Consider the following 20,278-nt stretch of genomic DNA (forward strand, 5'->3'; position numbering starts at 1 on the left):
AAGGTAATTTAATTCAGCGAGAGTTGCGAAGTGAATACAGATCTCTGCAGAACAATAAAATGTTACTTTTATGATCCTATTTATTTTGTTAAAGCTTCAACATGATAGGAAGCAAATGCAAATTTTGACTCAGGGTCAATTCTTAATATTTCCAGCAGCAAAAAAATTAATCTATTTGAACACCTGAATTTTACAAGCAAATTTAACATGTTTCATAGAGATAAACAATGTCTTAGACGTAGTTACTCAGAGTCCTAGACTATGGCTTATATTTACTGGGCTCTCAGTCAGCATCTATTCATTTGAGTTCTACCTAGTCAAAGTTTCTTGACCAATTTGCTTCTAAAGGAAGACGTCTACCACTGTTAACCCTTCGCGCTACTTTTAAACACAGACGTCAGAGAGTGCTGTAATGAGATTTAGAAAAATATTCTGGTGGCAATGTGGAGGACGCCTGGTAAGAACTAAGAACAGGAGGCGGAGAGCAGTAGAAGGCTGTCACAAAACCCAACAGAAACTGGTGGGGGCCAGCGAAGACAGTCACCGTGCGGACACGAAGTGTTTCCCGGTGAGAGAAACACAGGAGACACCCGCTGGGCAAGACGACCGACTGGCTGCGGTACAGTAAGGAGAACAAGCGAGGTGGTTTCCAGCCTGAGAGCCGAGCGTCGCCCATGAGAGGGCACGCAGGAGGCCCGCTTGCCCGGAGGGCCGGAACGCGGTAGGGAGGGATGCAGATTTTTAGCTTAGACCCGCTCGGCTTGGTAGCCTGGCCAGCACAGGAAGGAGGCCCTTGGTTTGCAGGCTGGGGAAAGGATGCACGGAGGGGCGGATCATCAGAGCACAGGGGTTGAAGCCACGACTGACCGAGCGCCCCGAGGGCGGGTGTGAGAGGCCAGGGTGCATGTGAGGGGCCTCCCACCTGGAAGGGAGGGAGACAGACCAGGAGACAGCGGTGCCCTGCATGCCCGACGGGCCTCAGCAAAGGTGGCAATGGGGACGGGCGAGCCAGTAGTGGCAGTAAGCACCTGGGAATTCGAACACCAGGCGCGGAGGCCAGTGGGTGCTGACGGGTGCCGGCTGGGAGGACCGACCCCTGAGGCCCCTGGTTCCTGCTGCCACTGTTCACGCTGGCTCACGGTCTCCCCCAGCCTGGCGAAGGGGCTTGGATTCCTGCGTGGTTACGCGTTAGGACTTTGCCTACGTTTACATTAGGCTGATCCCAGTGAGAAAGATACGATGCTGATTTCATTCACAGAAAGTCATTTTAAAATATAATAGGTAAATTTCTGGGGCAAAAAAGGATGGTTATAAATATGGTTATTCTGATCTGTGAAGAGGGAGGAAGGAAAACAAAATTATATAACCGTCTGGGTCCTAAACACGGTCACCCTGGCGGTTTACCAAAATCTTTCCGCTGCTGCTTGTTAACAAGCAGTTACCCACACACAGCGCTCGCTCAGACATTTCTCACGCACTTACGGTGTGCCGTCACTAAGGAGACAAAGTTGGTTCAAACATGGTCGCCACTCCCTGGGGATGACAGTCTAGTAAACAAGGGGCAGAGTGATGGGGGAGTGATCACAGCAGGATTTACACAAGGTGTCTGGCGGACGTGGGAGGGGCCCCCGAGAACAGGATTCGTCCATTCACCACGTGCTGGTGCCCGCACTGGGGCCTGGCTGGGATGCTGGCTGGGGTGGCAGTGGTGAGGGAAACACACAGTCCTTCCCTCCTGGAGCCTGCAGTCCGACCAGTGGGGGAGACATTGCTCAAATCATCACAAAATAACTGCAAAATTACAACTGGTGTAAGTGTCCGATGGAGAGGCCCATGGGCTGTGAGAGCTGACCGGGCTGGGGAGCGTCTTGGCTGGGTCAGGCCAGTGAGCAGGGACAGGTGGCCTGTGTGAACGGGAAGGGGGCCCTGCCAGACAGAGGAACGGCCCAGGTAAGACGGAGCAGAGCATTTGAGGGGGTCAAGACAAAGGCTCCCCCACCCTTGACGGGAAGGTGACAGGACATAAGGCTAGAGAAATGCAGGCTGTGGTATGGATTTTATCCCAAAAGAAGTGAGAAGCAACTAACGATGTTCCTTTCTCTTTCTTTTAATATTTTTAAACAAGGGAGCAGAGTGGGGTTGGGAGGTTTCAGAGAGCTTACCAAGAGCTGGCCTGTTAGCTGAATTCTGAAGGATGAGTAGAAGCTGTGTGAGGGAGGAAAGTTCAGGACTCTTTGTGTGATCACATGAAGGCCTAAAGCTGCCTGGCATCAGGAAATGTGAGAAGTTTGATCTGGTGGACGACGTGAAAAGTAGACAGGAAGGGAGAAGGCAGGACACTAGGGGGAGTGCGTGAAGCCGAGAAGGAGTTTTATCTGAAAGCCAGAAGAGCCTCTGGGGCGTTTCAAGCAAGGGGAGGAGACTGGCTGGGTGAGAGTGTGCACATTTTGGACTCAGAGTTTCGGGTTCAAGTCTTGACGCTATTCCTCTTAAGGCCTTTAAGTTGGATGAACTATCGTACTTCTTCCCAGAAATCATCCATCCACCACGTGTAAGCCGTGCTGCCTGGCACCCAGTTCGCTAAGTTAGCGCCGGCATGTAGAGGCCTCACGGGGAGGAGGAGGGTGCAGAGGGGGCCGCCAGCGGAGGATGGGCACAGCCATCCCAGTGAGGAGCAGAGGGGCGGGGCGAGGGCAGCGAGGATGGAGCGGGGCGGGGACGGCCCGAGCGGCCAGGCGGGACGTGGCGGGACGTGGCGGGACGTGGCGGGACGTGGCGGGACATGGCGGGACGTGGAGGAAGCAGGCATGCTGGCAGGTGTGGGTGCCCAGTCACCTCCTGCACCTCTGCGGGGCGTGCAGGAGGCGAGCAGGTGAGGCGTCTGGTCTCGGGACAGGGGCCTGGGCTGCAGACAGCCGGGGGAGTCAACACAGGCGGCGATGGATAACGTTACCGGGAAAGCGTGGAGAGGGAAAAGGGGAAGGACCGAGCCCAGAAACTGAATATCGAAGTCTCCAGTGACAGGCGTCCTTCCAACGTGGGGAGGGAGAGGGGCCTGCACCAGATGCAGGGACTGACCGTCGCAGTCAGGATTCGGGGCCCACACAGGCCAGAGCCCGTGAGCAAAGTCCCTGCTTGGAGGCTGCCTGATCGGGGTCTGCTCTCGTTGAGTTATACGCCCACCAGGGCTTTCCTTCCTTTAGGGTTTTAAGTCTGGGGTAAAGCATTAAGTTGCCACTAAAAGCTTGTTTACCGCTTCGACCAGGGCTGAAAGCTGTTCTTCCGCAGTCCGGGAAGGAAAGGCACAGAGCACGACTCTGGCATACGGTGAGTGCTCCAGGAAGACTTGGTGAATCAATGGATGAGAGACAATTAGACCAGGACAGAGGATCAGTGGCTTTTTCTGGCTCCAGTCTGGCTGCAAGGAACTATTTTTTTGATTAATTTAGCTTTTTGCTTAGTAAAGGGCAAAAAGGATTTTAAGAGATGCTTCTGCCTATGGAAGTGATTTCTGGTGAAAACAACGCTACTCCTAGAGATCAGACGTAGGAGAGGGATAATTATATAGGGAAAATCTTTGTAGTTATTCTCAAAACATGGGCAGGCAAAAAGAAATGCATGGAGGCATTAAATGAATAATTATGCTACAGAGTAATATTTATAATTATAATGAATTGATCATCTAAGTAATTTTGAATAAACTCGGCCAAAGGCGGGGTACTAAACCTACTCAAAAAATTACCCCAGAACAAAAGAATAAATATAAGGCTAATAGATGCATTAATGATATCCAATGACGGTAGTAGCCAACTAGTAAATAAAACAAATAATTACCCTGGGAACAGATACAGTCAACTAATGGGACACAGATGACTGATAAACTGACAATAACATTAATATATGAAAGATACATTATTGAAGAAAGGAAAGTGAGATAAACACATACAGAGTGTCGCAAATTAAGTCAACACCTACGGCCAAAGAGACGCTTTAGAATTGAGCCTGAATTGCCCAGATGCCGCCCTGGTGCTCGGACAACGTCTTCCTCACGCCAAGGAGGCGCTGACCCTGACATCGATGTCTCATTTGGAACGACTTCCTCTTCCAGTTACATTCTCCTGACCTCTGGTCAGGCCGTCCTCTCTAATCCAAGGCATTCACGCGGTCGCTGACACTGGCTCATTCTCTTCCTCAGCGTATCTCAAAACCACCCTCCCCTCCTTTGCAGTCTCCGCCTCCCGGCCTCTGTGTCTTCAGTCTCCCTCCGCTTGGGGCGGTCCAGCTAGAAGTGCTCTCTGCAGTCCTGCTTGAACACCTGCGTGGCTTTCTGCTGCCCAGGAGCCAGGCCTGCACTTGGCACAGCGTCTCTGAGGCCCCAGCGGGGAGGCCGCGCTGCTGGTAGCTCCTCACACTCAGCGCCAGCTACACTGCCCTTTGCACCCATCCTCGGCTTCTGTCCCCGTTCACCCGTGAGTCCCTGCAGAGTCTTTACGAGCCGGACCAGCCACCGTCACTTTCTTAACCTTGGGCCCCGGGGCAGGCTACGTCGCCCCTCCTCTTTGCTTCCGTAACACGCTGTTCCATGCTCTGCCGGCCCTCTGCCGCCGTGCCTTTGTAGAATCCTCAGTGTCTTACTCTAGGCACTGAACCGCAAGCCCCGCCTGGGAAAAGATCCTGTTCTGTTGTGTTTGTCTCTGAATTTCCGGCAAGGAGCCCAGGGTCTGGCCCATGGCAGGTACTCAATCAATGTCTGCTGAATGAAGACTCAAACCAACCTCATCCCACGGAGACCACACATCACCAGAGACCACACGTTACCGTGATAGAGTTCTTTGGATTGCTAATAAATACCTGTGCAGAATGTGGTTCAACAAGTTTCACTGAGTTCATTAAATAACTGCTAGCTACTACGAATTTAAAAGATTTGGCAGTTGATCTACCAGTTTAAGAGATAACTGTATATTAACTAGTTTACTTGTATCTGCAGAAGGGATTTTGGAGTATCTACTGCATACCAAACATTGTGCCAGAAAGTTTTGCAACTCTGGCATTCTGGAGTATGTACCCGGGACTAAATGCATCAAGGTCACAGAGCTGGGAGCCAGCTGACCTCAAACTTGAACCAAGGTTTCTTGGTTCGAAGGCCAGGAATCTTTCTAAATCAAGATAGCCTTGCTCATGATTCTCATTCATATTGATGAGACTGAAAACAATACTTCAAGCAAATTAGTACAGGAATCACAGTATTAGGGAAAGAAATACCAGGGAAAAGAAAACAAGCAGAAAGCACTAGCATCAAGTCATATGACTGTCATTTATCCTTTATTTATCGTGAAAGACCGTCTCTGTGAGCTGTTTGCCTTTAATCCCTAAGTTACAAAAACAATTATTCTTTCAAATAGAACCCCAATAATGAGTTGCTATGAAGCCAAACAGATAATCAAAATGTCACAGTGATATATTATTATGTCTCAACTTCGGCAATTTTAAATCTGCTTCTTAAAACAGTGGTGGTAGAGATCAGCTGAGGAAGCCCTGTTCACGATGTTCCTATCACTCAGCCAGACAGAAGCCAGGAGGACCCACCTTCATTCAGCTGACTCTTGCTAAACCTAGATATTCACAGCTTGGTTCATGTAATTTATCTAATTTTATCACTTAATTTGGTTTCTAAAGGTTAGAATTTTCCTAAATTGGCTAGGTACCAGTTAATTGAGAAAATAAATGCTAAGGCATATACAAAAACCTACTACCCGATGAAGTGGGATTCAGTCTGTCAGAAAAGGGATCACAAAGGAGAAGTAACAGGACCTTAAGTACCTTTCATCCACAACAAAGACTGCACACAGCTATTGATGTGAGGCCTTAAGACGCAGTCAGTTTCCTATAATGCTCATTATATTACAGCAATTTCCTAAGAGAATGTTATGTAAGTACACTTTGCATTAAAAAAAAAGTATTACCCTACTACAAAACAGACTACAGAGACTTTAAGGAAGTTCTATTGACTTATAATTGCATTTTGTGGTCTAACTTTACACCTCACTTTGTTATATTCTCTACCTTTATTTTCCCTTTGTCCTGATTCTCATTTATTATTTTAAAATTATAACAATTATTTCATGTTATTGCATTTTACTTGTATGTATTTTTATCAGTTTTAAAATGCTTTAGGGGCCAGGGTGAAGTATAAATAGAGTAAGTGCAATCTGGAAACTCTTATAAACTAAGCTCAATAAATCATCAATGACATTGATCTAATAATTTTTTAACACTTCCCTCCAAATTTAGGCTGCTGAATATCTCAAATGTATTCTTCTTTAAGTTAACTGTGTAATTTTTTCTTACTTTTCAAAACCATCATCATTCAACATGGCAGAACTTAGCAACCATAAGAAAAAAAATTGGGGGGAGGGGAATCCCAAACATAATTAAAGATACTGAATAATCCGTCTTTCAAAAGTCTAAGAAACTGCTTTTCTTACGCACAAGTAAACTGCCTCTCGTTCTTGTGGAAGCAAGGGGTCAGGTAACAGCAGGCGGCCCTAGAGGAAACCACTGGTATAAATTCAGGACATATTCAAGACTTAATTTGCGGAGAACTTAGAAAATGTAACAGTAGTCTTCTTCTCTTGTATTCCTCCCCACTTCCTCGGAGCTCTTGCATAGCCATAAGTTAGAGCTGTTTTCACAGAGAGGTGTGACTTGTCCCACATTTTACGGTGGGCAAAGCTCTTACTTGGCTGCTTATTACAGAATTCTGTGGTTTCTCCGAATCCTCACAATATAAACAGGCATTTCATGACTTAAAGAGAGGGAAAACTTTTTACCGTGGGGGGAAAACATCCTAATAATCTTGGTGTTGAGAAAGCCAAGAAGCAAAATGCAACATCTTACACTCCCCAGCCTGACAGCTGTCCCAGGTGACAGGTCTGTGAGGCCCTAAATTGAGTCAAGGGATAAAAGGTGACAAAGAACAAGAGGATGGAATTTCTCACACATCAGCAACTTCTGCTTAAAGGCAGGTTTTAGTCTGAGAATAAAGATTTTCCCGGTGGGGAGGTAGGGGTTACATTTATTAAATGAAGAACATATTTAAGGATTTTAAGTTCCTAAAGGAGAAGAGACGTATAAAGTTAAAACTGAAGTGGAAGTTAGGCCTAGAAGGTTGAAACAATCCCTACAATGTCATTTGTATAGTATCTGTGCGATCCTGTAATACGTGATGGACAAAACATCATGACGAGTGCCTCTGCCACTACATGGGCACATCTGCAGTGTCTGGACGTTATTTCAGTTCGCATGTTTCCTCTGTGTACAAGGCAGTTTCTTGAGCTGTTCTTGTGTGTCCACATCCTATGCCCATCCCACGACAGTCCTGTAACAGCAGGGCCACCCTGTGTTTGTATCCACCCTGGGCCCTAGTGCTGTAATACACATGCTACGGGTTCTCAGGAAATACTAGGCATAAACTGATTTGCCCATTTGTTCTGGGGTAAAGGAATATTTGGCACTAGGTCTCCAGTGTAGCTGTCCCATTTTAGAAAGGGAAAGGTGCTTGCTGTTAATACCATTCGCGCTGGGCTGGTACTATTCACCCTAGCATTCTCGATCTGTCAGCAGCACACGCAGCGGCAGAGGCAGCTGGTGTGAAAAGACCTGCAACAGTGAACAGAGACACATGCCTGGGTCCTGACTTCTTGACAAGTTCATGGTTCCAGGCCCTCAGCTTCCAGTTCAAAAAGAGAACAGATTCCTAAATAGGAGTCAGTATTTAGTCCACTCACTAGACGGCAATCAAAGACTTCCATAATGTTGCATTCAGTGGTGCAGCATGTGGTAATTGAGAGCTGACACTCAGCAACAGGTAGTAATTTTACCAGTCATGAAACCAAGGGGAGCCTATTTAGCTGCTGCAGCTGTAAGAAGAAACTGTGAAAATAAGTATCTTTGGGTTGATGTTTCTAGAACTTCTGCAGGCCGAAACAGAGGATGCATGCCTTGTAGGAGATTTCTACTAAAGAGGGCAGAGTTGTGGAAAAGCAGCGCCCTGGAACTTTCTAGTTCCCCTTCTGTTGACGACCAGCCGTGAGAACTTAGCCCACTGCTCACCTTTTCTATGCCTCACCTTTCCGTCAGATCTTTTTCACTACTAGCCGGTTATTTCACCAGCACGAGCTCACCTGGGACGGAGCGCCAGCTAAGGCTCCACGACTGCCTGCCCCTGGCTCCCACGTGCCCCGTGCCTCTCACCTCCCCAGCGCCTTGCCATGCGCACCCGGAGAGTTCTCCACCCGCATCCACGTGCCCTACCTGCAGAGAAGCCAGCTGTTGGCGGATGCAGCAGTCACTCCCGGTGCTTTTCTCTTTGTCACCTCCCACTGCAGACGCTAGATGAGCACCTAGTTCCCCAGCCCCTTGCTCAGCTAGTGGTAGAAATGTAACTGAGTTCTGGTCAGTAAGATACAACCAGAAGTCTGCTGGGAAGCTTCCAGGAAAGTCTACCCTCTCCTCATGAAAAGAAAGCCTACTCATGCCCGGTTGGGGTTGCTCTTCTTTGTCTGTCTTGCCTTCAATAAGGATATGATATCTGGAGCTTTAATAGCCATTTGCAACCATCAGGCATAAGCACGAGAGGAAACCTGAGACTCAAGACACCTGACATCATCCAGCTGCTGTATCAGCTCGAGCAGCCTCGTACTCTAGACCTTTTCCATGTGAGAAGAGTAACCCCCAACTTCTTTAAGCACCGTGTGAAGGTTTCCTGTTACTTGTAGCCAACAGCATGCCTAACGAGATCTACTTTCAAGGTGGCACACACTTCTGATGCTACTCACCACTGTCTACCCTTAACGGGAGGCTCATTTTGATTTGCAGCTCTCAACACAACGCTTAGTGCGCAACAAGTATAATAAAGACTGAACCACTTAATGAGGGATGAAGGAGTTCTGACACTCAGTTGAGTGGCATTTGGGCATTGCTTTTGCCTTTTCTCACATTTTACAATAAAATACATTTTTAATCAGTAGTGGGAAATGGCTGATAAAAATTACCTCTGAATACAATTTCCTCCTGCTTTTCAACAACAAGTATGTATAAGCATAGAATAGGTAGGCATTGTGCTAAGCACCAGGAATGCAGAGATAAGATGGAATTTCTGCCTTCAAGGGACAAATGGCTGAAAGACAAATAAACCAACAACGCTAATGGTGTGATATGTGTAATAAATATGAGAACACACCACATCCGATTATCTTCCACTTTATCCAGAAACGAGCTGTCAGCACGGCATCCATCACCTCAACCTCCTGTCCTCTTACATTCCAACTTAAATTCACCTCCTGCAGAGTTGCAACTAAGAAGACGCCTGCTGCAACTAAAAGATCCCGCATGCCGCAATGAAGATCCCGTGTGCTGCAACTAAGACCTGGCGCAGCCAAAATAAATAAAGAAAAAAAATTCACCTCCTTCTGCGGTGGAGAAGGGAGTGTTCCGCCTTCTGCGGTGAGCAAGCCTGCCACCTGGGCCCACAGAGGCGCGGCCTGTCACTTCTCGTGTGGCCGTGCTCTAGCAGCCAGCCCCACACCCGCATGTTTACCAGGCCTGGCGGTGGGGGGGGGGAGGTGGTCTACACGCACTGCAGCCGTCTACTTCCTTCTGGTCCACTTCTCAGCGCCCACACTCTGGCTCTCTCTTAACCACTTCACTGATGCTGTTCTGGAAGAGGTCCCCAGAGGCCCCTTCACTGGGGACACTTCCCTCTTCCTTTACTGGACTTCGCTAAAGCAAGTGGCCTGCCCTCAGCACCCTCCCAAACATGCAGCTATTCTGGCTTCTGTGACACTGCTCTCTCTGCTTGCCCTCTCCCCGCTTCTTAGACTCCACAGGGGTCATTCAAGTGTGGCCCAGGGACCACTGGGGTCTTGGAGACCTTTCAGGGGATCCATCGGGAAAACGTATTTTTATCATCCCAAGGAGATATTTGCCTTTTTCAGTCCCATTCTCTTGTAAGTGGACAGAGGAATTTCCCAGAGGCTAGATGATGTGTGATATAGCAACAGGTTTAGGCAGAAACAAATACAAGAATCCACATGTCTTCCATTGAGCCAAACACTAAAGAGATTTGCAAAAATGTCAAACAATGTCACTGTCAGCAGTGGTTTTTTTGGGGGGGGTGGGAAGAAAAATGTTTATTCTTCGTAAAGGTGTTATTTAGGTTAGTATGCAATGGGTTTATTAGTTTACTTAGAAATAGGTGCTTTAAAATGTTTTAGTTTTAACTTCTAATATGAAAAATATTGATAACTATGGCTCACATAAACAAGGCTTTCGGGGCCCTCAGTCACATTTAAGAATGCAAAAGGATCCTGAGACCAATACACTGAGAACCACGTACTTAGACTGCATCCTCCTGGCCTCCTTCAGGGGCTCTTCTTCAGCCAGCACCTCAAATTTTGATGTTCTCTAGAACAGCATCTTAAGCGCACTAATTTTCTCACCATAAACTAGGATTTCTCAATCTTGGCATGACTGACACTTGGGGCCGGAAAACTCTTCCTATGGGGACTGTCCTGAGCTTGGTGGAATCCCTGGCCTCTAACTACTAGAGGCCAGGGGCATCCTTCCACCACAATGTGACAACCAAAAATGTCTCCAGACACTGTCAAATAAAACGGGCCCTGGCTGAGAACCACTGCCCTAAATACTCTTCCTGGAAATTTTACCAAATATTAAGATTTTAATTCCACTTATGATAAGAATTCTACTTATTCGGTGCCTACTGTGCCAGGCACAACTCTACGCATTTCATACGTATTCACTCACTTAAACCTTATCTCCTATGAGACAGATAAATCACCTCCTCCATTTTATAGATTAAGAAACTGAAGAGCAGAGAGATGAAGTGACTTGCCCAGGGTCACACAGCAAGTGCGTGGTGTTGACAACTCCAGGCCTGATTGCTCCTCTGAGCTTTAGTCTCATGTGAATAACTGCCTCTGCTGGGGACCCCAGCTGACATTCACTCAAGATGCTCCAAAAATGAACTGAAAACTCTTCTCTCCACGAGACTAGGTATTTCTGTATTTCCTAAGTCAGTTAATGGTGCAACTTTCACGTTTAACCTCTGCGCCTCAGTTTACCTAGTAACCTAGACATCTTTTTAGACTCTGCTTGGATTCTCTTCTTTACTCCTGAATCCAATCATTCATTGAAATCTAACAATTTTACCTTCTAATTATTGATCGAATGTATCTTTTCCTCTGTCTTCCACTATTCCTGCCCCGACTAGGGCCCTAATCTCTCCTCAGCACTGTCCTAATCAACTCGCATTTGGGGTCCTTGTATCTGGCCCTCACAATCATCTTCTACCTTGCTGCCAGAGTGGTCTGGCTAAAAGGCAAGTCTGGCCGTGTCACTTTATGGCTTAAAGCTCTTTACCGGCTGCCTGTTAGCTAAGAATAAAGTCCAGGTTCCTTATCACGGCCCAGTCTTGCCTTCTGTCACCCCCGAATCACACTGAACTCTCCAGCAGAATTCTACTCTATGACATCACCGAGCACACCAGGCTGCTTCATGCCTTTGATCCAGCGCTATCTTCTGGGAAGCATTTTGATTCAACACCTATGCATGCGGGTCACGGCACTTGCCACAGTTTGTGACAATGATTCTACAACTGTGTCCCACAGAGGCTCGTAAAAAAGCCACTGATGGTAGGTGCCTTGCTGAGCCCAGCGCTCTCATCTTTCCATCTCCAGGGGCTGCTATGGCACTGGGCAAAATCGTTTTGGGAGTGTTTGGGAGCACTGAAGTAAAAGAATACGTAGTAATAGGACCTGTCTGAATGGGGGTGGGGAATGCAGAAGGAAGAGAATGAGGAAAACCTTCCAAAGGTTACATTGAGATGAATCTCAAAGGAAGCACAGGAACTCAAGACAGAGGTGATTAGCGGGCATGCCAGACAAAGAGAAGCAAAGAGAGAGGGGGTATCCTTGGAATCCACAAAACACAGCTTAATACAAAAGAAGGACATATTTTGTAACAGTTTATTATCTGAGGGGATAATAGTGGGAAATCTCAGGTTTTAGGGCCATGATTTCAGGAAACAGTGTAAAGTGATTACCAGATTCCTTTGGATAATACATTTATTTGTGGATAATAAATTTAGCTCAAAAGGATTACTCAAAGCATAATCTGAACCATTATTTTCTAAATATGTTACCATGTAATTTCTACTTCCTGCCTACAGGGTACAGCCCTGAATGACTTACCTGCAGTTCTTGTTTATTTTCAGTAAATTTAAACGACAAAATCTGTCTTCCAGACTGTGGTGAAAATGATTGGTTTCCACTTATTCACAAGCGTATTTTGTGGGCTCTTTCAACAGACTTGGTTAAATTGTTGGTACTAAGTACTTGGTTAATTTTTTTGTTTAAAATTCCACCAGTATATCTGCTGTTTACAAACTTTAGCTTCCAAAGCCAGTCATTAAGTGAAACAATGCACTCCCAAAAATGTTTGTTTTTTTTTTTTAACTACTGACCAGTTGGATATGACTTCATTGGTGTGACCCAGATGTTCTCAAATTTACAGGATGAGTACCTTTTCTATGCAGGTATCTAAAAATTAGAAAGCCACTGCTTGAGAGGTTTAGTGTCTGATAACCAACACTGCACTGGGTCTACCCATCATAGGGCCTGCCAGCTCATTCACCCAGTGTGAGGGCAGCTACCCAACCAGGTCTGTTCCACGGGTCGCAGACTCTGCTCCTAGGAAACCCAATCCACAGGCTGGTCAATCATGGAAGGTGAGACCTGGTGTGAAGTGATGAGCTGGCCTTATCAGATTCTTGCTCTGGGAATATGGCTCAAACTCAGAGGGTCAGGTAGTTAGGAGAAGACACCCAATCCACAAGGATGCAGAGAGAAAATCCATAAGGTACATACATTCATGATGAGTCAGAAGTTATAAGGAAGCAGAAAAGAACGCAGATGCTCTGAAGTAGACAAAAGACATATTAAGAGTAAGGATAAGGGACTCAAGATCAAACATGAGAATGGGGCAGGCGTGGAAAAGCTGGGCGCTACATTAAGGACGTAAGAGTTTAGATTCTCATTCTCCTGCTGCTAAGATCCTAAAAGCTGGATCCCCATCTGGCGAGGCCAGGATAAACGTTTCAGCTCCTGGAAGCTGGAGAGCCCTTTTTTTCCTTTACCTTTACCTGCGTCTCCTCCTCACAAACCCCTCCCCACCGCCGATGCCCCAAGTAGAACGGATCCTGGCAACCAAAAAGGCTAATTAAGACACCTCTGAAATGAAAGGAATGACTAGAGAGAGCCTTCAGCTGTGGATAAGTGGACACAGCTGTGGACAAGCTACCGACGGGTCACTTCCACCGTCAAGTCTTCCGATTCTACGGAAAGTTCTTATAAATGCAACAAACTGGTTCTGGCTTGAACACCTGCACCTTGGCATCCAGCTTAAAGGCAGAGACACCACTAACCGCGTTCCCGGAGCAGAACCTCCCGGAGCTCCCGGCGCAGAGCGTCCGACTTGGGGACACATCACCAGACGCGAACGTCTTCTCCCTCCCGCGAAGGGCCATCCCCCGGCCGCCCCCCGAGGGTCCGCGGGCCACGCCGGCCGGCAGGGAGCCTCCCCTCGGGGCGCCCAGGCGGCCGCGCGGGGCAGCGGCTCCCGCACCCCGGCCACGCCCGCACCTCCCGGGCCGCTCACCTGTAGTTGTAGGCGGAGAAGTGCTTGCTCTCCCTCAGCATCGCCCGGTACAGATCCAGCACCTGTGCGCGGCTGGAGGCTGCCATCTTGGAACGAAAAAAACCCAGGAGGTCCTCTCCGCCGAGGTCCCGAATTAAACGCGACTCCCGAAACTTCCGCCGCCGCGGGAAGCGCGAGCGGGACACGCGCGCGCCGGGCTCGCCGCAGGGAGCGGCCTCCGCCCCGGCCCAGGTGAGCTCCGGACGCGCGTGGCGGCGCAGGCGGGCTTCGGGCAGCTAAGGGGGCGGCGCTGGCGGGAGGTGTTCTCGGCGGCCGCCCCCACCGCGGGGTCCTGCGGGCAGCGGCGGGCGGAGCGGCCAAGGGGCGGCGAGGGCTGCGCGGCGGGTGCGGGGGAGTCCGTGCTTCCTCGCGGTGGAGGGCTGGGGTTCGCCGGAGGCGCCGGGTTGCTCCGCGTTGCCAGGTTACCGAGCGCGCGCCCCGCGCCCGCTCTTCCGCCCGGGCCGCCCTCGGCGCCGCCTGAACCGCGGTGCGGGCTGCGCGGGGAGCCGATTCCGCGGACGCCTGGGTCGGGGGCTTCGTGCGGGACGCTCGTCGCGCGTGGACGGGGCGCGAGCGCGCGGGGGACGCAGGGCGCCGACCTGGGCCTCCCCGGCGTTCCGGCTCCGCTCAGGGCACCCGCTCAGGGGCCTCCGGCGCGAGGCCCCCTTTCTGGTCAAGATGGCGGCGCCCAGGCGGGCCGTGCCGAGGTGAGCTGGAGCCGGGCCCGGAGCGGGGCAAGCCTGCTGCGCCCAGGACTTGGACCCCGGGCTGGTCTCCCGTCTCCCGGGGAGCGGCGGGTGAGTGGGCGCGTCCGCGTGTAGGGCCCCGGCCGTGGGTCCCTCTCGTGGGGTGGTCAGCTCTCCGTGCGTCCGCAGACTTCTGTTTGATAGTCAGATCTGGTGTGGCCCAGGTTGGAGGCGAGGGTGCTTGCTTGGGGAAACCTGAGGGGTTTAAGGACTCTGTTGGGATCGTTTCAGACCCCAGCAAGAAGCTGAGCCAAGTTTTCTCCTGACGCTCTTCCCGGCTAAGTTTTCTCCCTTCTCTGAAGACGCCAGCTTTTCTGAATCACCTTGTTACCCGGGGGGATACAGTTGGTGGTTCTGACCCTGGAACGTAGAACCCGGCGCGGGAAGCCTGAGCTGGTTCTAGTTACTTTGTTTGCAAAGCACTTGTCTTGTGTTTGGAATCTTTGTGTATGTAACCAACGTTGGGAAGAGCCAGCGTTTTCTCCTCCAAAACACTGCGAGGGGTAACTTTATACGTAAGAAACAAGTGGGCGTTCACATCCATCTCTTTTCCAACCACTGAGTTATGGTTGTGTTTCCTTTCTTTAAGTTTGTCTCGTTTTGAAGTGATACTTGTTCTATGCCAAAGCAACCTCGTATTTTCAGGAACTTTAAGGGCGGGAGACACTTCTCTGACCTTACTGCACTTTAGCGTACTTGTAACCTGGGGTCCTTGCATCCACATGTGCTTGTTATACCTGTTATGTTATCCGTTGTAATGCAGTGGTATTTTTTTAAAGGCATAGGAGAGAAAATACTTTTATTAAAATCCTTTTACGTTTCCTATTCAATTTTTGTTAACGTCTCATACATCTGTGAGTCTCAAAATAAGGCTTTTTACAGAGTAGCCAAACTTCTGTTACTCCTGCAGGGTGATCAGGTCATTGGGCAAGTCTTGCTTCAGGTTTATTGAAAGGGTTTTTAATATTTTGAGTTTATCCTTTGGCATTACTCAAAGGACTCAAGACCAAGGGACTTTTACATTATTATAGAAAAGGATGCAGAACTGTTTTCTCTTAAGATGATACACGGTTGAATGCTGATAATGTAAATTAGGTGTGTGGCACCTAGGAAAACTACAGCGTTAATGCAAGTTACAAACAGAGAAAGCTATCAAAGTTAGAAGAAAAAACATGAGAATTATTTTGGCTTGTTTAAAAACAGTGGGGATTGCATTATTTTAATATATTTTGCTTTCATCTAGAAAATGAAGTTGGAATAATTATGATATACAGTTGTTTGTCTAATTATCAAGCAATTTAATCATTAATGCATACAATTAACGTATCGAAATGATTTTAACTTTGTTGTAATCAAAACTTTCCAAATAAATATCGAAAGTTTAGTTTGTTTGGGTAGGCATCTGTTAGTACATGGAATAGCTGAGGTTAGAGAAATGGTAGCTTCCCAGTTGATTCTAAGCTAAGTCCTCACAAAAAAATACTTTTATTATTTTATTTGAAATAATTTGCCAGTATGTTGGATATCATTGCCTTAAAAGACTAATAAAAAATCACATTCCAAAGCTAAATCTCCATTTTTGTATTTCTTCATTGCAGCAATGACTATTTTCAAGAAAAGCTCTATTTGATGGGATTGGGCCAGAAGCTGAGGATAGACCTTACTCATATGTCCTTTAATATGCATTCTGTTTTGGGCAGAGTATTTTCTTAGATAATGACTATAAACTAGGCGTAACCCACTTACTACCATTTAGGCCTCAAAATGCAAAAATTTCTTTAATATCCGCCTATCCATAGTTATGACCTATAGTTCATTATGTAAAATCATGCATTACCTTATATTAAAATTAGGATGGCTGTTGAGCACTGAATGATTTTTGAAGAGAAATTTCTCCAACCATAACAAGCAGTATAACAGCAATTTATTGTCTTGTGGCTTAAATATTAAAACGATGTGTAAAGAAAATTTTGTATAGGTGAGCAACTTGTGATGTTACGATTTAGAAATTATTCTACTCCAAATGTGGATCGAAGTCTTTACTATACTTAATCGTCATTTGGTTTTATCAGTCCTTCACACTAATAGAATAGGAAGCTGGAAGAGACTTTGTACATCAGCTCCCTCATTTTTAGAGATGAACAGGGAACTGAAGGCCCTTTCCTCATTCCTTCCTTCAGCACTCACTGAACGCTTCCTAAGAGCCATACATTATACAACATGGTGGCGTTACAGTGTGAACTAGATAAGCAAAGTAACAATTTATTTTTGACAGGTGCTATGATAAGGGTAATATTACGAAGTGTTAGGGGAGTACAGAGGAGGGGCATTCAACTAGGACTTTGATCTTAAGGGAAAGCATTCCGTCAGAGAAGGTATCTCCACAATGAGTAGTAAGAGCCAGAGGGCGAACCTGGAGAATGTGTTGAGTTACAGGTTGTAGTGTACATTCAAAGCAAGGAGGCACAAGGGTGCAGGATCCATTCAGGGAACTCTGTGTGGTGGGGAGAGGGACCATTGATGAGCAGACGTGATTAGCCCTGGGCCTGCTTTATTTTTATTATTTTTTAAAATTTTATTTATTTATTTTAAAAATATTTACTTATTTATTTATTTTGGCTGTGCCGGGTCTTAGTTGTGACATGCGGGCTCCTTAGTTGTGGCATGTGAACTCTTAGTTGCAGCATGCATGCGGGATCTAGTTCCCCGACCAGGGATCGAACCCAGGCCCCCTGCATTGGGATCGCAGAGTCTTACCCACTGGACCACCAGGGAAGTCCCTCCCTGGCTTATTTTAATGATGTTTTCTCTGTTCTGGGGATAAGTCATTTTTTCTTTGATGCATTGGCTAGTTCATATAAGTGAAGTAGAATTTATCATCTGAGCTATTGAAATACAGATTAGGTTCTCAGGTGTTGGTAGACTTTTATTTCAAACCCTGTTTTTGGAATCCTCTATTTTAGGAGTGCTGAAATCCTATTTCTTTACCTCTGCATTCAACAAGTAGTTGACCAGCTGGTAGTTCAAGTCCCAGTTGTTTTGGTTACGTGAGGGCCATACATCAAATACTGATCCTGTTTTCCAAGAGTTAGTAGTTTATTATGTTGAGATATGTTCCCTCTATACGCACTTTGGGGGGTATTGTGAATGGATGTTGAATTTTATCAAATGCTTTTCCTGCGTCTATTGAAATGATCATGTGGTTTTTGTCTTTTCTTCTGTTGACGTGGTGTAACACATTGATTTGCGCATGTTGAACCATCCATGTGACCTTGGGATGAATCCACCTTGGTTGTGGTGTATGATCCTTTTTGTGTATTGTTGGATTTGGTTTGCTAGTATTTTGTTGAGGAGTTTTGCATCTATATTCATCAAAGATGTTGGCCTGTAATTTTCTTTTTTGGTAGCGTCTTTGTCTAGTTTTGGTTTCGGGGCGATGGGGGCTTCATAGAATGACTTTGGGAGTGTTCCCTCTTCTTCAGTCTTTTGGAAGAGTTTGAGAAGGCTAGGTATAAGTTCTTCTTTGTATGTGTGGTAGAATTCTCCAGTGAAGCCATCTGGTCCTTTTCTTTGCAGGGAGTTTTTTTAAAATTACGGGTTCTATTTCACTTCTAGTGATCCGTCTGTTCAAATTGTCTATTGCTTCTTGATTCAGTTTTGGTGGGCTGTGTGTTTCTAGAAACCTGTCCATTTCTTCTAGGTTATAAGATCTCAGTGGACAGATGATAGGACAGCTCTTACCCCCATTAAGGAAAGGGAAGCTGAGAGGCTAGGTTATTTAGCCAGTTGTACAGGTAGGAATCCGAGGGGGGTGGGCCTGGGCCTGGGCCTGGGCCTGGGGTGTGCTCTGTCCAGCTGTGGTACTGGCTGTGATGCCGCACTGCTTCACAGAAGGTCTGCAGAGCCAGCTTCAGGAGTTTGAAGTTTCTTAAGTTTTCTTGGATAACATGGGTAAATTTTAGTCATATTTGAATTTTAATTTAGTTAGAGTCTCACTTATTTCCAAAGCTAACTTCTTTATATAGGAAGTATTACAAATATTCAGAGTCTCAAATGTTGATTTTTATAGTAGCTTTCTAGTCTTTTAAGATAAATTTACATTTTTTTCTATTAACATCTCTTGGAAAAGACTTAGTGCCTGTTTTAGGTTGTCTACTCGTGTGTGTGAGAGATTCACATTTTTGTAGAAGCTCTTTTCAAATATACTTAAAATCTTTTCCTTGAGAATTTTAGAAAGTAACCAGATATTGGAGCTCCGTTCATTGGAGACTAAGTATTGCCTTACTTGTGGGAAACAGCAGTAAAATTGACAATTGATTTTGTTTAAAGTGTATCAAATGTCACTTATAGGAATTGTTTTTTTAAACAAATTAATTCTTTGCCTTCTGTCTGCCTGTCTGTAAGCTCAAGCTCATCTCTCTCAAAAGCTGCCTTCCCCTCCTACCTGTGTCTAGGAGAGAGACTGGGCTGAGAGGTCAGATCTGTTTTCAACTGAACTTGTGTCCCTTTAGTTGTTCCCAGGTCACTATAGCTGCTAGATGGATAACTGGTTTCATTAGCCCACTGGTCCTCTACCCTGGCCTCACAGCACACACCCGAGAACCTTTCACAAATACCAGTGTTCTAGTTCCACTCACATCAAGGCAGCCGTAAGCTCTGGGTTGGGGGCCCAGCAGTAATGTCTTTAAAAAGTGTCAGGGGTTTCAGGGCGCCATCAGGATGGAGAACCACTGCCATCGGCCCAAGTCAGACGGCTGACTGGAGTACAGAAGGTCCAGCCATGTTTCTGCCCCTGTGCACGTGACCCATTGCCAGTTCTTCCCAGCACTGCCCTCATTTAGCAGGACGACGTGAGTACCTTCAGGAAGAACACCTCCCATCCCCACATCCCGGTGCTCCAGGAACAGCTGGGCCAGGTGTGTGCAAAGTTCTCCTTGTCAGCCCCTTTTACAGGAGGGAGAACCTCGTCTTAAGGGAAAATAAATCCTGTACTTGAACGTTTCCTCCCTTAAGCAGTTTTTAGCATTGATTCTGTCCCTGATCTTGAAATACGAGACAGCTGACCCTCCACCAAGACATTTCCCTGCCCCATCCAGCCCATCTTCTTGTGACATATGTGCCTTATTCTTTCAAACCCTAACAGTAAATCTATAAATCAAAATCTAATTTGGCATATACAAAGGCCTGGATATATATCTTATCAGAACTGGCCTTAGCAAAACATTCTGTGGAAGATGTGAAGATAATTTCAGGAGTCCTTTGAAAAGAGCCAGTATTTCTTCTTAATTTTTGCAAAATACTATTTTTATCAAATAACATTTTGAATGAAGATTTTGAATGAAAAATAACATTTTGTAATTCATTAAGGATGAGATTTTCATATGAAGAAGTGCTTGTAATAAAAGTGATTTTGGGGACTTCCCTGGTGGTCTGGTGGTTAAGAATCCACCTTCCAATGCAGGGGACACGGGTTAGATCCCTGGTCAGGGAACCAAGATCCCACATGCCATGGGGCAACTAAGCCCTTGCGCTGTAGAACCCGTGTGCTTCAACTACAGAGCCCACGCGCCGCAACAAAAGATCCCACATGCCGCAACTAAGACCTGACACAGCCACATAAATAAATACATTTCTTTTTTTTTTAAAAGTGATTTTGTGGAGGAAATTGAAATAATTTTAAAAATGATTATCTAAAGGTGTTTATAGCTTCCCTCAGGGTTATGTACTAGTTGAAGTTCAGACGACACAAATCGTCTTTT

At 46.6% G+C, this 20,278-nt stretch overlaps 2 protein-coding genes across 7 annotated transcripts in view; one reads left to right on the forward strand and one right to left on the reverse strand.

Annotated features, from left to right (window-relative positions):
- The window catches only part of LYRM4 (LYR motif containing 4), a 190,016-nt gene extending 176,146 nt beyond the window's left edge, over positions 1-13,870 (reverse strand). For all 4 annotated transcript variants that reach the window (XM_082413444.1, XM_082413445.1, XM_082413442.1 and 1 more), the window contains exon 1: positions 13,735-13,870. In XM_082413444.1, coding sequence (XP_082269570.1) covers positions 13,735-13,820 — 86 coding nt within the window. In that variant the 5' untranslated portion in view covers positions 13,821-13,870. The remainder of the gene's footprint in view (positions 1-13,734) is intronic.
- Positions 13,861-20,278, forward strand: part of FARS2 (phenylalanyl-tRNA synthetase 2, mitochondrial) — a 391,286-nt gene continuing 384,868 nt past the window's right edge. Inside the window, exon 1 of one of the 3 annotated variants that reach the window (XM_082413329.1) lies at positions 13,861-13,965. Coding sequence is in view for 1 of the 3 variants with exons in the window: in XM_082413326.1 (XP_082269452.1) it covers positions 14,452-14,480 (29 nt within the window). In the remaining 2 variants the exon portion in view is untranslated. The other 2 variants (XM_082413326.1, XM_082413331.1) reach the window with 2 other exon arrangements.

The sequence above is a fragment of the Balaenoptera physalus genome (assembly GCF_965194825.1).
Source record: "Balaenoptera physalus genome assembly, chromosome: 11".
NCBI classification, from domain to species: domain Eukaryota; kingdom Metazoa; phylum Chordata; class Mammalia; order Artiodactyla; family Balaenopteridae; genus Balaenoptera; species Balaenoptera physalus.